Raw genomic sequence first — 21532 nt, forward strand, 5'->3', positions numbered from 1 at the left:
GCCGATAACATATTAATATGGTCATAAAGGTGCTGGTGGGAGGTATGTATGGGTCGTGATGTACTAGTCCATGTTAACTTATTACTAGAATTGTCCACAATGAATTAGAAGACAACGAGACAGTTGGATTTCATAATCATACATCTCTCTCCCTCTCCGTGTCTAGCTCGCACTCTATAAATGTGCTGCTATCAGCAATCTTATCTTTCACCTCGCCCAGAAGAAATAAACCAACTGGATAGTTGGAAGGAGCTCCGAGAAATAGGCTACTCCGGAAGAACCAGGTATACTTGCTAGTGCATTCCTAGAATAAAAAGACTCAGAAGGCTATCTAACGTTGGGTTTCGGCGTTTTGTGAAAGTTACGAGTCAGTTTTCATGTATTTTGAATGATGAATGCATATAGTTTCATTCGTATTTAACTATATAGTTATTACTGCACCTATTTATTTTGGCAGGACAAGATCGTGAAGTAAATAATGTCAGGGGCTTTAGATCTTGCTCGGAGCACGGGAGGGTCGATTGACAAGGACCAAGTCAAATCGGCCGTTGATCAGTAATTCATTCTTTTCATTATTATTATAGTACTAGTTCTTCCCTCAGTCCCTTTTATACCTACACAAGCCCATCATCAACTGCAAGTTTGTTAGTTTGTTCTAAAATAACAAGAAATCGGCGGGACGACGTGGTGCGCCCCTGCTCGAGCTCGATGCCATGGAGGCCGGCCGGAGGAGTGCGGGGACAATGGCACGGTAGTGATGTTGTGGAGGCGTTGAGGCCTGCCTGCTCAGACCGATGGGGTGCAGTGTCGCAATCCGTGGCCGCTGGCGAACGCCGAGACGTGAGGAGATCGAGAGTAAAAGCAGAGGGCAGGTTGCCCTTTTCTTGCTGGTTCTTGTTTCCTGAATTGAAATAGTTCGCGTTCTTACAGCCTCAGCTTATTACATAGCCAGTGGGTCCCACCTGTCATACTATTAGCGATACATAAATAGATTACCATGTCTTTATCTTATGAAGGCGTACTCACTTGCTGCGTCCGGTGCGACACAGGGGTGCGGCACAGTCGAGCATCGACAGGAGCACGGTGCACCTTCAAAAATCCCCCTCTTCCCTCCAAAAATTTTAATATTTGATATCCAGTTTATCTGCCTCACAAGATTTGACATTCAATTAGTTGCTTAGAATCAAGAGATTTCAGCCATTTTCTCTCATTTTCTTTTTTCCTTCTGTTTCTGTCTCGACTCATCAGACGAGAGCATGTCTCATGAGCGAGCGAGACGGACGCACGGCCGATCAGACGAGAGCATGTCTCATGAGCGAGCGAGACAGACGCACGGCCGATCCATCACTCATCCACCCTACGGGTAACCCTAGGCATAATTGACTTGACTGAAGACCGAACCAAACTAACCGAGACTGAGATCGAAGTTTTTCAGTCACTAGTTCGGTCCCGAGTCCTAACTACCCAAATATTTTCTGGTTAGTTTGGTTATATGCCTTAGGTAACCAACTGAATATTTTGATTTTGTTGACATAATGTGTACTTTAAACTATTATTAGAGCAACTCCAGTAGTAGCCCCCAAAACTAGGCCTCTACTTTTAATTTAGGTGCTCTCCCTACGTTTTGGGGTTCAATATTTTTGCTTCAACTCCAACAGTAGCACCTAAATTTGGGCCCCCAAACCTATTCCAGAGAGAATGACACAAGGGAACCACTCGTCAGTGTCTTTTTCTTCTTCCTCTTTCTTCTTCCTTTGGACATGGACACAATTAGAGCATCGAGCCAGTTACCGTAGGGTGTCATGCACATACAAGGGTAGAGAGAGAAGGAGCATGCGCTGGGGCTAGGACACGCGATAGAGGATGGGGGCTGCCCTGTTGGCCGGCCAACAGGAATGGGGTCCGTGGGAGAAATATGGGTGCCCAGCCAAATATGGGGTCTAGAGTAGGGGCCCTGCTGGAGTAATATTTTTAGCCTGGGCACCCATATTTAGCTATTGGTGCTTGAGTAGGGGCTCTGCTGGAGTTGCTCTTAGTGATATAATATTTATTCTAGTGTGTTTACATTAACCATCGCTCTTATCACTTTGTTTCATCTATATGTTGTATTATTATGCCTCGAAATATAAAAAAATATTACTAAAATTTGCTACAAATTATACTATTTATTACCTGTTTTATATAGTCTGATTAGTTCAGTCATGACCAAGAACCAACCGAACTAACCGAGACTAAACTTGTTTAGTCCTGAGTTTTGAAACTAATTGACTGGTCTTCACTTTGAGAAGACCAAACTTTCGTAATGAAGAACCGATCGGTTCGTTTCGGTCAGACTGGTCGCTGCCCAAGAGCCCCTTTGCCCGTCCTCCGTCCTTCCTCCACCCCCCCTCGGACCATCCTTTGGCTCAGTAGTAGCCAGGATCCAGCGCCTCAGCCCTGCAATTGGTTCGGCGTGGCTATCGTCGCCTACGGCGAGTCTCACTTCGGCATGCACGGTGTCGCGCTGCAGCCTCGCTGCCATTGCCTTCAAGGCCACGTGGTTCATGCTCATCCGGATCCTCCTCACATCGCTCAACCCTATGACCTCGCTGTACTACGTATCTACGTCGCGCCGTGCTGCTCCTACTTCCTCCCCTTGCCCTGGGCCTTCATCGAGCTATTCGCCTGATGAGTCGAGATGGAAACATCAGAAGGAAATTGTGTTTTAGTCTAGGGTAGTTTGGTCCATTTAGGTGGCTGGGAGAGTTGAAAACATCATAGAAAAAGAAAAATAAGAGAAAATAGTTGAAATCTCTTGGAAGCAATTCAACCTGCATGAAAATAAACCTTTGTTCGCTTGGAAGCAATTCAACCCTTTGTCAAATTTTTAAAGGGAGAGGAATTAAATGTCAAATCTTGTAAGACAGACGAATTGAATGTCAAATGTTGAAATTTATCCACTTCTCCCCTCCGTGCGCATAATCGAGCCGGCGATGGACATGGCGTGGTAGACCCTCTACCTCTACTTCTTTCCGCAGCTGCACGGAAGTTGTTCGATGAATTGCCAGAACCAACTGAGCATCACCTGAGGTGCTCCCGGTACTGGCAAATCCTGGCCATTTCCTCGGTCGAAGCTAGCCGCGTCTAGGCATTGGCAACGTTTTAGCCTAATCTGCACTGTTACTCAATACTCTACAACAATATTTAGGGGAGAGGGTAGCAGCACCTTTGCACTGCGCTATCCTCCGACCCTCGACCCACCAGCTGCGCCTCCAGTGAGCGTTACTCCTTCGTCCTATAATAGCCCCTGGTGAGCGTTATCCGTCCTATAACATATATAATAGAATACATGCAGGTTAAACTTTCCTAACTTTAACTAGATTTATATCTCTAAATAAATTTATTATAAAAATATATTTAACGATCTAAATATTCTAAATATCAATATTCATTTTATATATAATTGACTAAAGTTAAAAAATGTTAACTTCTCGAGAAATGAGAACGGCTTCTATTTTGGGATGGAGGGAGTACCCCTCTCTCTCTCTCTAAATGTTATTCTCATTTTTTTGGTGAGAGCCATGACTGTGACATACTACTTCCTCCATTCCAAATTATGTGTCATTTCAATTTTATTGAAGAGTCAAAGCATCTTAATTTTGACCAAAGTTATAAAGAGAATCACAAAGATTTATGAAATCAAATAAGTAATACTATGAAAATATAATTGATGAAGAATCCAATGATACTTATTTGATTTTATAAATGTTACTATTTCATTATATAGATTTAGTTAAACTTGAGATAATTTGACTCTCCAAAAAAGTAAGAATGACTTGTAATTTGGGATGAAGAGAGTACACTTTATTTTGTTATAAAATTTAGCACTTCAGCCGTCCTCCTACCTTACACATTTTTTTTTTGAAACATCTACCTTACACATTATGATCAAGTGTTAATTTCTCTTTCTCATCAGGTACTTAAAGTACCACGACCTACACGGAGGTGAACAAGAATCAAGGAAATTAAATTACACTGATTTGGTAGTCTTCAGTATCCATTCAACACTTACTTAATTATTGCTCCCTTTGTTTATAAATATCAGATGTTTAGGATAGGCTAATTAATTCATTTTCCAATTAACTGTCATATATCTAAAATCACATGCACAATTCCTATTGTGTGAATCAGGTAAATAAGTACTATGATCTTGTCACTGGGTTCTACGAATATGGATGGGGCGACTCATTCCATTTTGCTGGCAGGTCAGCTACATATACATACCAGCTCAAGTTATTACTATATATCGACAATAACTTTTTTCCGAGAACACGTCCGTCGATGTGTATTTCATTAATTAGTGATCTGTTGACAATAACAGCATCCGTTGTATCTCAGTTGAGATGTCGTGTCGATTAGATCATAGTTTTGGTAAATTTACAGCTTCAGTCCCATGCTTGTATTTCAGATATCCGGGTGAGACTTCCCGTGAAGCCATTAAGCGGCATGAGCATTTTATTGCACTACAATTGGGGCTCAAGAAGGGGATGAAGGTTAGTTGAGAAGCATAATCCTTTTGCTAATTAACTATAGAGGGTATTCTCATTTTAAAAACTACAGAGGATGTTAAAAAAAAAACTAAAACATATGTATATATTGCAAGTAAACTCTATGGCACAATTGCTTTTCCCTTTGATACCACCAATATACGGCCTCAATTAATCCAAAATACATGTAGTTATTAACGAGTCTACAAACAGTGTATCAACCCTTAATTTTTCTGCTTAGCCTTCTGCATATCATCCATGACAAACTACTAAAACTTTTATTGCAGGTTCTGGATGTGGGATGTGGAATTGGGGGACCTTTAATAGAAATTGCCAGATTCAGGCAATGATCCACAATAAAGTTTCATTACCCATTCAATCAGTAAATTCCAACGTGATAATCATGAAGAGTATATATGTGAATTTTTAATTCTGTTTATTGCAGCTCAGCAATGATAACTGGATTGAACTACAATGACTACCAGATCTCAAGGGGAAAGGTTTCTATTTTACGATTTTCCTTTTTGGAATAAAGAAAACTTTATAGCAATATGGATATGCAACATTTAATTTTTGGTTGCAGGAGCTCGTCTTTTCGGCTGGCTTGAGTGAGCAATGCTCCTTCTTGAAGGTATATTGGCGTTCATAGTTTTCTTCACTATATTCCTTATTAGTTCCGGTTAGTGGAGAAGAAACAGTAGATACGTTGTGTCTTATCTTCTCTTGGTAATTGCAGGGGGACTTCATGAACATGCCGATAGCTGATAACACCTTTGATGCGGCCTTTGCAATAGATGCTACGTGTCACGCACCAGATGCAGTATGTCTCACGTCGTACTTCTATCCAAGTCAAAGTTAAGGTTTCATTATATTTATATAGGAATACCGCAGATTCAGTGTTGTTTAAGTTTTTCATCCCTGGTTATATATCACACAGCAAGGCGTCTACAGTGAGATCTACCGTGTGCTGAAACCTGGACAGTATTTTGCACTTAATGAATGGTGCTTGACCGACCGATTTGATCCAAACAACGCTAAGCATCTGGCCATCAAGGCTGAGATTGAGCTCGGCGATGGCCTGCCACCACTCGCCAGTGTGTCCAAGCTATGAAAGATGCAGGATTTGAGGTGCCACACTCGTATATTATATATATTAACCAATGAAATGATATATCTTGCTACCCACAAATATTATATTCATGGGAACTGCCAGTTACTGGAATGATTTTTGTTCTTCTGTATTATTAAAAGGTCATTTGTGCAAAGGATCTTGCTCAAGATTTTCCTTGCCCGTGGTACCAGACGATAGATCCCAACAATTTTTCATGGACTAGCTTCCAATGCACACGACCAGGACGGATCATCACCCGTGCAATTGTAAGACTAAATATTGCCCTTTAAGATAATTTCCTATTTAGTCATGTGATCTATCGTTTTTTGGACTCGAGACGTTTTACTCTGTGAGTTAATTATCTTTTTTTTTCTTATTAGGTCAATGCATTGGAGTTCCTCCGTATTGCCCCAGCAGGCAGCGCGGGAATCTACAGCTTCTTGACGAGTGCCTCTGATGGCCTTCTAAAGGGTGGCCGGTAAAGTCCTGATTTCACCCAAAAAAAAAAGAGAAAGGCAACCCAACTTTTATTTTTTTATCGACAGCCGATTATAAGAAATTCTTCTAGTGGTATCTGCATAAGTGAACAAACCAAATTAATCCAAATTTGATGCAACTAACAACCCCACATGACCTCAGGGAAGGAATCTTCACAGCCAGCTTCTTCGTCCTGGGCCGCAAGCCTCTCAAGGAAACTGGATTAGCGAACGACGGCAATCTTTGAGCTGCAATATAACTATGGGGTTGTACTTATAAGTACTAGGATGAGTGACCTCCTGAAAAGTCCTCGTATTGCATACTCCAGTTCCATCAAAAAGAAAAAGAGCTAGCTATGAACCTTGGCCAACTTGTGCTGTACTGATGTGTTGTTAATGGTTTGTCTTATGGCTCTTGCACTGTGTGCTGTGTCATCTTCCCGCGCTAGCTTGTAGCTTGTGTGCTGTACTGCTATGAACTATCAGCGCGTTTGGTTGGCGCCTTTGCTTGCCGAGCCGAGGCTCTATCAGGTTGTGGGTTGCCACAGATTTGGTGATCTCTGGCGCAAAAATGAACTAGCGTGCAGTTGGGAGGCTGCGGCGTGCCACAAGTGCGGGATCAATCCAAACAAGTGCGGAAGTTGCGGCATGGAAGTTGTGGCGTGGTCTTGGACGCCAACCAAACGCGCCCGATGAGCGGCGGCTCGGGGCGAGCCCTAGTCGGCTGCCGCTGCCACCCTCCACCCCTTCTTCGTGACGCCGCGGCTGGAGTGCGCCACCAGGAAGCCCGGGCGGCAAACGAGGATGGTGGTGGCGAGGCCTCACCTTAGCAACGCCCTACCTCTAGCGTGAAGCCGGTGAACGGCGATGGTGCTCACCGGCATGAGATGACAGATCTCGCTCCAACTCATTCGGGTCTGACCCAAAAGTTTAAAATAGCGGGCTATTAAAAATAACGGTAATTTTTTCGGTAGCTATAGTGATAGCGTTTTTATAAAAATATATGAAAAACGTGAGTAATTGATAAAAACGATATGGTAAATATGAATTTCGATGAATAAAAATATATTTTTCATAAGTCTATGTAACATTACTAAATATCAATATGACATTATAACATGGTTCATAAAAACTTAATTGTCCAAAATACCAAATTAGTTGTAAATAATAAATTATAATCTAGTCTAAGATAGAGTTTTGAGAGTCATACTGAGAAGATTTGTTGTAGCGGCGCTATAATGCGTAATAACGGAGAAAATTATCATAGCAAATGCAACTTAGCGGCGCTGTAGCGCGAAATAATGGTGAAAGTTGTGATAGCGGAAAAAATACAAATAGCTTAGCGGCAAGCCTGTCCAGCAGCTATGGCGCCACTATTTTTCTTTGGTCTAACCCCCCGTGGATAGATCTAGCATTATCGACACGGGCGATGAGGGCGGCGTCAATAGGCCGCAACCAGTTGGGGCGGGCATCCATGGTGTCTCTCCCCTTCCCCCACTCTCCCTTGCAGGCCTCATCGTGCACCGCACGCTCGCTTGTCGTAGTGCTGGCATCCATTATCTAAAAATGTACGGGAGCATCGGCAGGGCGGTCCTGTGGCACGCCCCCCCCCTCCCCCCCACACGCTGGTCGTAGGCATGGTCGGGGCCACGAGCGGCTGCTTCAAAAGGGGCGTGAAGTTTGTGAAGTTAAAGACGACAATTGCTCTGAATCACTAGGCAACGGCTCTGGCTCTCACCCGACTGGATCCGGCCGGACCGAGCATCACCTGCTTGGATCCGATCGAGGAGCTCCCTGTATGGGCAGCGGCGAGCGATGGAGGCGGGTCATCTTCCGATATGAGGTTATGCTCAGCGTGGCGCAGTGTAGGCCGCGGACAACACAATGGTTCTAGCGGCTGCGCTAGACAAAGTCAGTGGCGTTAGCTGCAGCAGGATGGCTCATATGGTTGCTTATCCGGTGCGGGTGGGCCATGGGAGCACAGCTTGGCTATGGGCTTGCCAGTGGTGGGGCTGCACGACCATGGGCATCCCCTTCACCGGACCTAGTGATCTCATGCCAGATCCGGTGGAGTTGCTAGTGTGTCCACAATGTTCTTCTATGGGCGTGCACACGGTGCACATAGTTTGGCTGCGGGTGTGTTGGCGGTAGGGTTGCGTGACCATAGACGCACCATGTCCCCCTATGCCGGTCTCTCTTGCTGATCACTTACGCCTCTTGACAAGGAGGACAGAGCATCGTTTGGCGTGCCGGTGACCGCGTTGGTGGTGACAGTGTGTTGGCAGCGTTGGGGTGTCAGCTCTAGAGCGGCAACATTGACGAAGGTTCCGAGCGAAAGCTCTATTCAATTCTAGGCTGGTTGAGCGATGAGGAATATCCTTCTTGAAGGCGTTGGTGTAGGACTTTCGGCTACTTCCTTTTCTAGGTCAGCCCGACCGATGCAGTTCTCTTTGCCACAAGACTCAGACGAAAGTCTTGCTAAGCCCTTGCATGGCCGACACATTCACCTCCGTAGAGGTATCGTCGAAGGAAGTTTTGTACCTTGGTGTTTAGTCTTTTCACTTTTTCATTGTAATTAGTGGTTGTGCCACCTCTTGCCCTTTTGTCCAAATATTCTTGTTGTTGCTGTCCTTCTCTCTTGTGATTGTTTTCGAGGGACTACAATCTTGTCCTTGTGCTGATTTTAGCTCTATTTTCCAAAATTAACTGGATAAAGTGTTTTTCCTTGTTTTTTCCAAAAAAAAATGAGGCTGTTAATTTCATATCAATATGTATTCATGTGGGGATTATCTTCCGGTGACCGTTAAAAAAAATGCACTTCACGCGTTGTATTAATGGCACAATTTCTTGGCAACTAACATAGTTTGACCGGACCAATGTACTGCCTGGATGTGTCATATGAGAATAACATCAATGGAGTTGTCATCAAGGTAACGTTATGTCAATTGTAATTCTAATTTTTCCCAAATTTTTTTTTTTTGCAATTCTATTGGTCCCTCACCGTTAGCATCCTGGTTGCGTGCGTGTACCCTGGAGGCTGCCGGCATGCTGCATCCCCGGCGCCGACCACCGCCACCCCAGGTCCTGCCGAGGATTGTTGCTTTGTTGGCTTGCGCAGGATTGTTGGTCTGTTGGGCTCGGCCTACGGGCCTGCTGCGGTGATTCAATGGAACTACGGGTAGTTCAGGTACCGGCAGGTATTATTCGAAAATCACTATTCAAATTTTAGGTTTTTTTAGAAAAAAAAAGACTCCAAATTTTAGGTCAGATACTGCAGATTGGGACAGTTTTTTTTCTTGAATACGCAAAAGATTTGTGCATCTTTGTATTAAGTAGATAGAACTTTTTACAAGAGCGCCGTAGCGCTGGGCGGTGGAAGGCTTAGTAGGTATTACAAGAGTCCAATCCTCCCCACACTAATCTCATAACCTACTACTTCCGTATGAGTATATATTTCCATCTGGCCCGCGGCCCGTTAGCACGGCCCACGGCCCGTGAATTTGGCCCGGCACGGGCACGGCCCGGCACGGTGCCTGACGGGCCTCGGGCGGCACGGCACGGGGGGCAGGCCGTGCCATGGGCCGCCACCCCAGCACGCGGCCCGGCACGGGCACGGTCCGGTTAAACGATGCGGCACGACGGCGGCCCGACCCCCGCTTCATATAAAAGCCGGCCCCCACCCCCTCTCGGCCTCTCCAAACCCTAAACGCCCTCACCCGACCCCGCGCCGCAGCTCGCTATCCGTCTCGGGCGGCCTCTCCAAACCCTAAACGCTCTCCGCCTCTCCGTCTCGATCTGCCACCACTCGCCGCTCCGGTGTCCTCACGCCCTCACCGGCTCACCGCCGCTCCTCCACGGCTCCACCTCGAGGCCTGAGCACGCAAACCTTCTCCTCCCTCCTCCTTTCCGGTTTTCCCCTCCTTCCCTCTCCTCCTCCGGTGAACCATGTGAGTTCGTGTTGCATGTTCGTCCCTCTGCCGGCCGCCGGCGCTCGTCGTCGTTTCTAATCGATCTTTCTCGTCGTTTTTCCTCCGGCTCGCTGGCCTCTTTTCTCCGGCACCGGGCTCCGGTAGCACAGGTGAGTGTTGAACCCTAACCCTAGATCTGAATCTGCTCCGACTCCTTCATTCCTTCTTGCTCTTGCTTCGTCTCTCACATGCATGTCGTTCTTGTTTGCAGGTTGGTGCCTGACGCCGCGTCTTCCTCCTCTGGAGTAGACATGGCCAGGCCGCCAAAGCGCCCGTCGAGGGGAGGTGCTGGAGCTGGAGGCCAGGGTCCGAGTCGACCGTCCAGTGGTGCTGGTGCTGGGCTCGCAGCGCGGGGGGTGGATCCGCATCCCCCCCTTGTCGACGGCGAGGACCTAGCGCCGCACCCGGACGAGGTCGAGGATCTGGAAATGGAGCGCGAGGACGACGACGACTTGCGTGAGGACGCTATTGGGTTTTTCGGCATAGATGTCGGTGACGATCCTGTTGGCAATGGCAATCAGCAACCCATCGATCTCGATGGCCACGACAGTGGAGTGTCTGCCTCCACTGACAGTCGTGGTACCTCAGCCACGGGCTCTGGTAAGCGTGTTTCTGCTGTTTGGGAGTGGTTTGATGAGATCAAGGATGGCAAGTTGCGTACCAGTGCCATTTGCAAACTTTGCGGTACGAGGTATTCTGCTAGGTCCACTGGTGGCACTGGGCACTTGATTCGTCACATGAAAAGTTGCATGAAAAAACAAAGTTCTTATCCTGCTCCGACACGTGAAGATCCTAACAAAGTTCAATATTTGCTTGTGCATCAGCGTTGTGCTTGTCATATCTTAAATCTGATTGTTAAAACTGGGATGAAGTTGATTGATCCTTATCTTGAAGCATTTAGAACTGCAATAAGCTTTCTGAATTCCTCTAATCAAAGAATTGCATCTTTCAAAACTATTGTAATTCTAAGGAAGAAAGACCTAGAAAGTTTGGATTGGATATGGAAGTTAGGTGGAATTCCACCTATTTGATGCTTAAACATTTGATTCCATACAAGGAAATCTTTTCTGTGTGGATTACCACTAACTATGGTGCAGGATTGTTAACTAATGATCATTGGTTGGTTGCTGAACACATGATGAAATTCCTGGAATTGTTTTATGAGGCTACTATTGTTCTTTCTGGTGTTTATTATCCAACTGCTCCTCTTGTTTTGCATCACCTACTTGACATTGCTGAGCACTTGAAAAAGGCTGAGGCTGATCCAAATTTTAGAAATATTGCATCACCCATGAAGCTTAAATTTCTGAAATACTGGGAGAATATTCCATTGCTCTATTCATATGCTTTCATTCTTGATCCTAGAGCTAAGTTGAAAGGCTTCTATAATGTGCTTGATTTACTTGCTACAGCTACTGGAATCTCTTATACTGTGTACTATGGTGATGTTAAAGATGAGATGTCCAGGCTGTTTAGCAAGTATGAGAAGAAATTTGGTGGTGCAAGTAGGTCTCAAAGGGTTTCAATGCCCTCTGCTGGTACTGGTAAGAGAAAGCAAGCATGGGGAAGGATCTATGGAGGTCCTGGTGCATCCCCTAGCTTTTTCCCCTTCATGTTCATCTACTCCATCTGCTGCTAGTGAGCTTCAAGCCTACTGGGACACTGACCCTGTTGGCGATTGGGATGATTCTTTTGACCTACTGTTATGGTGGCGTGACCACAAGCTAATCTATCCAATTTTATCTATTATGGCTCGCGATATTATGTCTGTTTCTGTTTCGACTGTTTCTTCGGAGTCCTGTTTCAGCTGTACATCTAGGATATTAGAAGACCGGCGGCGGCGACTTTTACCTGAGCATGTGGAGATGCTCACCTGTATCAAGGACTGGGAGCTAGGAGCAGCAAGACAACAACATCAAGCCGAGGACTTTGACCTGGAGGAGAAGTTCAAGAACTTGTACCTAGATGGAGAAGGTGAAGGCAGCGGCAGTGGAACTGGCACTGGCAGCGGTGGTACCACTGCTGGTACTACAACATCAAGCCGAGGACTTTGACCTGGAGGAGAAGTTCAAGAACTTGTACCTAGATGGAGAAGGTGAAGGCAGCGGCAGTGGAACTGGCACTGGCAGCGGTGGTACCACTGCTGGTACTTGATGGAAAACTGCCCAGGTACCCACTGTCTTTGTCTCAACATTCATCTTTCAATTATGTTGGTAAAGAAGTCTAACATTGATCCTCTTTTGCAGGCACACTTTGGTGTCTTGGTGCAACAAGTTTTTTTGGTGCAAGTGCAAGAAGTCTTTTGGTGCAAGAAATCTGTTGTAATAGGATAGAACTTTTACATTGCCTTGCCATTTGAACATTACCAGTGATGCTGGCTATTGTAATAGGATAGATGAAAACTTTGAACATTTGAGCTGGCTGCACTCTTTTTTCCTTTCTAGGGTTTCTCACAAGGGTGAGTTTTACCTAGAAAGGTTTTTAATGAGGCAGCATTGCACAGAACAGCTCCTTTTGATAATTAATTCATAATTTTTCATAAGTCTTGTGTTTGTTGTGTTTGATAATGAATTTATAATTTTTCATAAGACTTGTCTCTCTGTTCAAACTTGGAAAATTGACTAAGTGTTGAAACTTCAAAAACTAACAATGTGCTAAAAAATTGACTAAGTGTTTAAACCTCGGCGGGCCACGGGCCAGCACGGCCCGGCGAAAAGGGCCGTGCCCAACGGGCGGCACGACACGAAAAAGTGGCCCATGGGCCGTGCCTTGGGCCGGTTCCCAGGCACGGGCACGACAGAGGCACGGCATGGCCGGCACGGCGGCCCGTTAAGGCACGACGCGTGCTCGGGCCGGCACGGCACGCCGTGCCGCCGGGCCGGGCCAGCACGGCCCGTTGGACAACTATACGTATGAGACAACCCAAATTCCAGGCCCCGACCTCTATCCAAAAATCGACGATAAGCTTGATGGTTGACAAAAGTTGGCTGATGGTGGAAGGGGCGCTCTGAAAGCACCGTACGTTTCGCTCTTTCCAGATCTCCCAAGCTACCAGCGCGAATAGGGTGTCGGCTCCTTTTTGCTTGTCCTCTTGCCATCTTTGTCTCCACCGGTCCCACCAAGCTAGCAGAGTCTCACCTCCTACTAGCGATGTGTCGGTCTTAAGGACTCCTAAGATGGTCCACTTGACCTGACGCGAGAACGAATAAGAGGCAACGAGTTCGGATAATAGATAGCGGGCGATGAAGATCATCGTGAACTCGCCTTAGTCCACCCGAAACAAGTCGTAGTCTCCAAGGACGATGTCCTTCGACATCTGGCTCATCACACAGTGTCTGCGAAAGACAAGATCCAAGGAATTGGATTTTGGGGTGTGTTTTCAGCAGGGAATTCTAGAATATGTGCCTTAGTTCTTTTCGTCTACAAAACCTGGTGAACATCTACGAGATGGACACCATGGAGTGGTGGATCAGCAGTAGGAAACGCTTGTCCAAGACTATTCGTCGAGGTTTTAATTCACGGGCGTTGCTGGTCAGTTGGAGCCTTTGGAAAGAGCAAAATGCATGTACTTTCAATAGAGAAACAAGGCATCCAATACACTCCTTTAGACCATCCTTCAAGAAGTGTCCATGTGGATAACTGCGGCTTTCAGGCCTTGGAAGCTGTTGACGCCCTTCGTGTTTAGGGCTGTCGGAGCTAGTCACTTTTCATGCCTTAATTTAATCTCAACTATACTTTTTCTGTGAGCTTGGTGTGATTCGGTAATCTTTGGATTAGCGTGGGTTGTACTTGAACTATCCTTTTCTTCTTAATGAAATACATACCGAGCATATTCTCGAAAAAAAATTGTGAAGGAATTGGCACTGCTTACCCGTGTGATATGATGATGCGCGTGCCACAAAGTACGGTGGGTGCTTACGGGATTGTTAGCGGCGAGGGCTCCGTCGAAGAGGTTGAAGGCCCTGGTCCTGCCGTCCTCGTCTTTCGTCTCGAAGTAGTGCGCCGGGAAGAAGGTCAGCGCGGCGGAGGTACTACTAATCGAGATGTCGCCCAGGAGTGCATCTGTCGACGCCCAGTGCTTCAGCTGATCGAAACCAACACCATAGAGCAGGCAACACGCATGCAACAGGCCTTGTTTAGTTCTCCCTAGTTTACTTTCTATGACATAGAATATTATTTTTTTTACGAAAGACATCGAATATTTTAACACATGCATGAAATACTACATATTGACTAATCTCGTTCTGAGATTTAGTTATCAAAAAAGAAGTGATTCCTTATCGCATTTGAAGTTCGTAGCATTGCTTCTAGAGTCCTAACCACGAGATTTTGACTCCCATAAACTTTTGCCAATCATCTTTTAAGAAGACTCTAATCAATTGACTGTAGCGGCGGATGTGAGTGTGACTGAGGTCGTCGGGTGTTTATGAGGGCAGTTTTCAGTCTTTATTAGAACGGCATTTCAGTAAAATTGCACTTTTTGCATGAAACGAAGAGGAGAGAGAAGGAAGTAGTTTCACCATGGTGAAACCCTCCGGGCTTTGTTTTCCATGCGGTGAAACGGGATGAAATCCCTACCGAGGTCCAAATCGTTTCACCATCTTGTATGTGATCCAATTATTTTGCAGCAATTAAATGTTTTGCTTAGCCTTGAAAACAACAAAGTGAAATGCTTCATTGCTGGGGTTATTTCATAGATAGTTTCATTTCAATCTTAATGACGTGTTGGTATGTGAAATCGTATAGTGACACTATCTATTGAGACTAGCCTGTCGGGTGTTAACCTTGAGTTTCAGAAAACCAGAATCCATGATCTCTAGTCTGGTGTGACACGTTTCTACCGACCATCTAGTATTGATGAGTACATGTACCCTCATCGATCAGAAAGTTTTGGGACTACATACATCCGAGGTCGTTCTAAAATTCTAAAACCGAACATTAAATTATTAGTTTTTTTAAAAGACTCTATAGTTTGAAAAAAATAACTATAAAATTTTAGATTAAATCGACCTATAATTTTTTTATGGATCTCGACCTATAAAATTTAGATATAAGAGTTGTCTTCATCCGAAATCATATGAAGAAAGTTATGAATTATTTTTTAATATAGTATTGCCGCTTGTAATCTATTTCTCAAGGGAGCTCTCTTAGAATGCTATCTCTATTAATATCTATTTTGAGACGTACACATGTTAATCGATTAACAAGACAAAAGTCCTAAGATGATCATCTTTGTAAATAGTCAATTGAGGTAGTCTACTTAAGATACCCACCTTTGTAAATGATTAACAAAGATACTTGTTTGAGACCCTCTTGATCATTTGCAAAGGCGACTCTTACAAATACTGATCTCTGTTGATCAAGGGGTCAATCCTCTAAAGTAGTGTCATTAGCAACTTTTATTCTACTCACCTTCTCTGTTCTCTTACTGTTTTAGCAAAGTTCAAACTTTGCGTCTCTTGACCATCATCAAGTGCATATATAATTTTTTTATATCCTGAGGCCAACCCAAAATACTGTTTTATTTTTACAGTGTAAAATGCGCAGACGGTCCGCCCAGGCCTGGACCCAACTTGAATTCCATCCGAAAATATAGGCCCAGCTTATCCAATGAGACTGTAATAATGGACGATACTTTTTCGATCCAAAATAACATTTGTTTTTCAGACCGATCTGAACTTGGTCCGGACCCTAAAATTCTCATGTAATTTGGTACGGATAACAACGACAGTCATGTTTCGAAAAAAAGGGCTCTGATTAATATGGTCGTCAGGTACTGGTTGGAGCCATGGTCGGACGTGATGTAAGCCCAATAGCCAATAGAGATTGGCCCGAAATAACTTAGATTGACTATACAATCAATTAGGCCAGTCTCAGTGAGATTTTATCAGGATGTCATGCACATTTATTATAACGTTATGTCAGCAAAAATGTACTTTTTACATGAAACGAAGAGGTGAGAGAAGGAAGTAGTTTCACCATGGTGAAACTCCACGGCCGTTGTTTCCCACGTGGTGAAACGGGATGAAATCCCCACTGATGACTAAATCGTTTCACCATCTTGCATGTGATCCAATCATTTTGCAGTAATTAAATATTTTGTCCAGCCTAGGAAACGTTAAGGTGAAACTCATGCATTGTGGATGTTGTTTCATTGTTCGTTTTATTGATGCTCTGTCAGTAGATTTGTTTTGGAAATAGTGCATTGAAATGGGTCACTGGCCTTAGAAGACGACGAGACATTTGGATTCATACATCTCTCTCCCTGTCTAGTTCTCACTCTATAAATATGCTGCTATCAGCCATCTTATTCTTCACCTGGCCTAGAAGAGATAAACCAACTGGACAGTTGGAAAGAGCTCTGAGAAAAAGGCTACTCCGGATTTTGAAAGAACCAGGTATATATTTGCTAGTGTTTTACTTTTTTCTAAATTATAAGTTGTTTTATTTTTTTAATCAAATTTATTATATATTTAGACATAACATAAGCCTATGTAGCAAATTGGATATACTAAAAAATCAGAATGACTCATAATTTAGGATAGTTAGAGTATAATAAATAATAAAAGAATAAAAAGTCTGAGAAAGCTATCTTACGTTGGGCTTCGGTGTTTTTTATATGCAAATACGAGTCAGTTTCATGTATTTTGAATGAAAGCATATAGTATCATTTGTATTTCATTATAGCTATTTACCGCAGCCGCAGCCATTTCTTCTGGCAGGACAAGATCGTGAAGTAAAAAATGTCAGGGGCTTTAGATCTTGCTCGGAGCATGGGAGGGTCGATTGACAAGGACCAAGTCAAATCGGCCGTTGACCAGTAATTAACTTTTTTCATTAATTATAATTATACTACTTCCTCCCTTTTATACAGATACAAGCCCATCAAGTGCAAGTTTGTTCCAAAAGAAAAAATGTATACATAGATTGATAACATAAGGTTCTGGCTACCGGACTCATTATGAAAAAAAACAAATGACCTATATTTTAGAATTAAGGGAGTACTATAACTATATTTTCTTGTGCATACTACTTCCTCCATCACAAACCATAAGATGTTTTAGCATTTCTAGATTCATAGTTTTACAATGTATCTTGACACAACATAGGGTACAAGTTATCATGAATATAGAAAAGGTAGAACGTCTTATAATTTAAAATAGATGGAGTATTTTTTAAAAACTAGTACAAAGAACTCCTTAGATCAACACTAATGAGCTTGAAAACCGAATCATGACGTGGAGATATAGAGGAGTATGTTCGTTTCCAACACTATAACTAGCAAACATAGAAAGCGATTATTCAAATTGACTCTTTGATTCCGTTTGGAGTGAATGAATAAAAAAACTCGCAAGTGCAATTACTAACAAAACAATAAGGACTCATTTGGTAGGACTTCAGCTCCCTCTGAAAGAGCTCGTTCTTCATGTGGAGCAACTTCTTTGGTAGATGGAAGTCGTTTGATAAAACATTTACCCAAAAAATGACCCCTCGGTGTTTTCTAATAATTTATAAGCTTATGAGGAGGAAAAAATATATTTATGTGGCTCCAACTTCTCTATAAAAAAATGGCTCTGACTTTTTCGAACTCTTTGTAAGGAATTGTGTTTCATATAACCTTTTGGCAATGCTTCTTTCAAGGATCTATTTTTCATATGGCCTTTTGACAATGCTTGGAATAAGGAGTCACGAGAAGCCAGAGCCCTTCTAAATGGGAAGTCACCTATTCTGTACTTTTATTTCGTTTCTAGTTGGCTGTAGCCGTTGCCAGCTGATTGTCACACACACACTGTAGCATCCGAATCATGCGTAATATACGATTTCATCTTGAAATTTCGGCAAGAGCTACCCTTAGACGAATCCTATTGGGAATTTTGAGAAAGTTATATGGGTATTAAATAAGTTGACATGACATATTACATATTAAAGAGATGATGGAAATTTTCATAGAATAAAATAGATTTTATATTATAGTGACAAATTTATCTGCATTATTTTCATCACGTAGAAGGCTTAGAAACTGGAAGATAAAATTCCCACAGATACTAGCCTTTACAAGCAGGAAGAAAAATTCATGCCCAAAAGCCACCCAAGGCAAAAAAACGCTCGCGCATTATTCCTGCCTCCTTGACACGTTCACCGTTTTGGGCCTTGTTTAGTTCCAAAATATTTTGCAAAATCGATACTGTAGCTTTTTCGTTTGTATTTGACAAATATTATCCAATCATGGACTAACTAGGCTCAAAAGATTCGTCTCGTCAATTTTGACCAAACTGTATAATTAGTTTTTATTTTTATCTATATTTAATACTTCATGCATGTGTCTAAAGATTCAATGTGACGGGGAATCTAAAAAATTTTGTAAAATTTTTTTAACTAAACAAGGCCTGGTTTCACGGTTTCACAAATGGCCGCCTGGGCCGCCCTGCCGTCGCGGGCCCCTGAGGTCACCTCTTCCTCCTCGCGCTTCGCTGGTCCACCTCTCCCTCCTTCCGCATAATCGAGCCGGCGATACACATGGCGTGACAGTTCTACTCCTACTTCTTTCCGCAGCCGCACGCAAGCTGTTCGACGAATTGCCGGAGCCAGCTGAACATCACCGGAGGCGCTCCCTGGTCCCGGGAATCCAGCCCGGTTCCTCGGTAGAAGCTAGCCGCGTCTACGCATTGGCATCGTTTTAGTCTAATCTGCACTGTTACTCAATACTCTACACCATGTTTTGGAGGCGGGGGCGGGGGCTGTAGCACCTTTCCTTCGACCTTCGACCCACCAGGTCCTCTGGTGAGCGTTTTTTTTTTCCTCTAAATGCTATCCTCATTTATTTTTCGTGAGAGCCATGCATGAATGTAACATACACTTTATTTTGTTATAAAAGTTTAAAGCACATCAGTCGTCCTCCGACCTTACACATTATGATCAAGTGTTAATTTCTCGTTCTCATCAGGTACTTGAAGTACCACGACCTACACGGAGGTGAACAAGAATCAAGGAAATCAAATTACACTGATTTGGTAGTCTTCAGTATCCATTCAACACTTACTTAATTATTGCTCCCTTTGTTTATAACTATCTGATGTTTGGGATAGGCTAATTAGTTCATTTTTGAAATAAGTGTCATATATCTAAAATCGTATATGCACAATTCCTACTGTGCGAATCAGGTGAATAAGTACTATGATCTTGCCACTGGCTTCTACGAATATGTATGGGGTGACTCAATCCATTTTGCTGGCAGGTCAGCTACATATACATATCTTACTCTAGTTATTACTATCTATCAACAATAACAACACCCAGATCCATTGTATCTCAGTTGAGATGTCGAGTTTGGTAATTTTACTGTTTGAATCCTATGTTTGTATCAGATATCCAGGTGATACTTTCCGTGAAGGCATTAAGCGGCATCAACATTTTATGGCACTACAATTGGGGCTCAAGAAGGGCATGAAGGTCAGTGGAGAAGCATAATTCTTTTGCTAATTAACTATAGAGGGTATTTTCATTTTTAAAACTATAGAGGGTATTAAATAGTACTGTTAAAAAAATTTAAATATATGTAGACATTGCAAGTAAACTCTATAGCACATTTGCTTTTCCCTCTGATACCACCAATATGCTTGGTCTTTAACTAAAACTTTTATTGTAGGTCTTACCAATGGGTCTACAAACAGTGTATTAATCCTTAACTTCTTTGCTTGGTCTTTAACTAAAACTTTTATTGTAGGTCTTGGATGTGGGATGTGGAATTGGGGGACCCTTAATAGAAATTGCCAGATTCAGGCAAAGATCTGCACTAAAGCTTCATTGCCCATTCAATCAATAAAGTCCAACATGATAATCATGAAGAGCATATATATATGATTTTTTTTATTCTCTCTAATGTAGCTCAGCACTGATAACTGGATTGAACTACAACGACTACCAGATCTCAAGGGGCAAGGTTTTTATTTTACCATTTTCCTTTTTGGAATAAAAACAAAACTTTATAGCATATGGTATGCAACATTTAATTTTTTGTTGCAGGAGCTAATTTTTTCAGCAGGTTTGAGTGAGCAATGCTGCTTCTTGAAGGTACATCGGCGTTCGTAGTTTTCTTGATTATATTCCTCAGTTCCGATAAGTGGAGAAGAAACAGTAGTGTCCTATCTTCTCCTGGTAATTGCAGGGGGACTTCATGAACATGCCAATAGCTGATAACACCTTTGATGCGGCCTATGCAATAGAGGCTACATGTCATGCACCAGATGCGGTGTGTCTCGCGTCGTACTTCTGTCCAATCAAAGTTAAGTTTTCACAGGAATATGCAGATTCAGTGTTCTTTATTTATTTATTTATTTATTTTTCATCCCTGGTTATCGCGGCAAGGCGTCTACAGTGAGGTCTACCGTGTGCTGAAACCTGGGCAGTATTTTGCACTAGATGAATGGTGTTTGACCGACCGATTTGATCCGAACAACGCTAAGCATTTGGCCATCAAGGCTGAGATTGAGCTTGGCGATGGCCTGCCTGACATCCGTACCACTCACCAGTGTGTCCAAGCTATGAAAGATGCAGGATTCGAGGTGCCATACTCATATTATTAACCAATAATACTGTTATCATACTAGATTTTTTGTGATCCGGAGTAATTTGTTTTTCTCTATTATTGAAGGTCATCTTCACAAGGGACCTTGCTGAAGATTTTCCGTGCCCATGGTACCAGATGCTAGTTCCAAACGATTTTTCATGGAAAAGGTTCCGATTGACACGTCTTGGACGCATTGTGACCCGTGCAATTGTAAGACGAAAGACTGCTTTTTAAGATAATTTTCTATCTGATTTATGTTATCTGCAGTTTCTGGTCAACAGACCTTCACTCTGTGATCTAATCCCCCACTCCCCACGAGCCCAGATCAGCACATTGGAGTTCTTCCATATTGCCCCAGCAGGCAGCATGGGAGTCTACAACTTCATGCTGACGGCCTCTGAAGGCCTTCTAAAGGGTGGCCAGTAAGTCCTTTCACCTTTTTTTTTTGAGAAACGGAGATCTGACTATCTAGAGCCAGTTACAACAAATACTTGTAACCACATTTGCAAAAGTAAACAACCAAATCCTAGATTTATGAAACTAACAGATGCTGAATGATCTCAGGGAAGGGATCTTCAGCCCCGCCTTTTTCGTCCTGGGCCGCAAGCCTCTCAAGGAGACTGAAATAGTGAAGGGCAATCTTTGAGTTGCAACATAAAGTATGGGGTTGTGCTTAAGAGCTATGAATAGTGGCCAACTTGTTCTGTACTGAGGTGTGGTTAATCTTATGGCTCTTGCACTGTGTGCTGGGTCGGTCATCTTCCCGCACTAGCTTGTGTCATGTACTAATTCCTGATGAACTATCTTTTTTTTTTGCGAACACCTGATGAACTATCTGAATAAAATGCACTTATGAGTTGCGTTACGCTCGGACCATTGTACTT

General features: G+C 43.3%; 1 protein-coding gene and 1 pseudogene across 6 annotated transcripts; both read left to right on the plus strand.

Moving 5' to 3' along the window:
- On the plus strand, positions 344-21514 carry LOC8081208 (cycloartenol-C-24-methyltransferase 1). 6 transcript variants are annotated; one of them, XM_021465215.1, is made up of 13 exons: positions 344-360; positions 16804-16901; positions 19026-19092; positions 19243-19316; positions 19447-19531; positions 19806-19861; positions 19967-20021; positions 20105-20152; positions 20247-20363; positions 20488-20643; positions 20733-20858; positions 20973-21070; positions 21213-21514. In XM_021465215.1, exons 2-13 carry the CDS (start codon positions 16825-16827, stop codon positions 21292-21294), a joined length of 1041 nt encoding a protein of 346 aa, XP_021320890.1. In that variant the 5' UTR covers positions 344-360; positions 16804-16824; the 3' UTR covers positions 21295-21514. The 6 variants fall into 6 exon arrangements, with proteins under 6 accessions (XP_021320890.1, XP_021320882.1, XP_021320887.1 ...); XM_021465207.1 differs by lacking the exon at positions 344-360 and adding an exon at positions 16393-16479 and having other exon boundaries at positions 16788-16901; XM_021465212.1 differs by lacking the exon at positions 344-360 and adding an exon at positions 16394-16479.
- LOC8059549 lies at positions 562-6550 on the plus strand (annotated as a pseudogene).

Source organism: Sorghum bicolor, chromosome 1 (assembly GCF_000003195.3).
Source record: "Sorghum bicolor cultivar BTx623 chromosome 1, Sorghum_bicolor_NCBIv3, whole genome shotgun sequence".
Taxonomy (NCBI): domain Eukaryota; kingdom Viridiplantae; phylum Streptophyta; class Magnoliopsida; order Poales; family Poaceae; genus Sorghum; species Sorghum bicolor.

Bases quoted from the DNA above. Each gene is read 5' to 3' on its own strand.
- LOC8081208 (XM_021465223.1), top strand. From the start codon at position 16,825: ATGTCAGGGGCTTTAGATCTTGCTCGGAGCATGGGAGGGTCGATTGAC. The intron at 20,644-20,732 runs GTGCCATACTCA...CTATTATTGAAG, and splicing joins TGAAAGATGCAGGATTCGAG to GTCATCTTCACAAGGGACCT. The intron at 20,859-20,972 runs GTAAGACGAAAG...CCACGAGCCCAG, and splicing joins GCATTGTGACCCGTGCAATT to ATCAGCACATTGGAGTTCTT.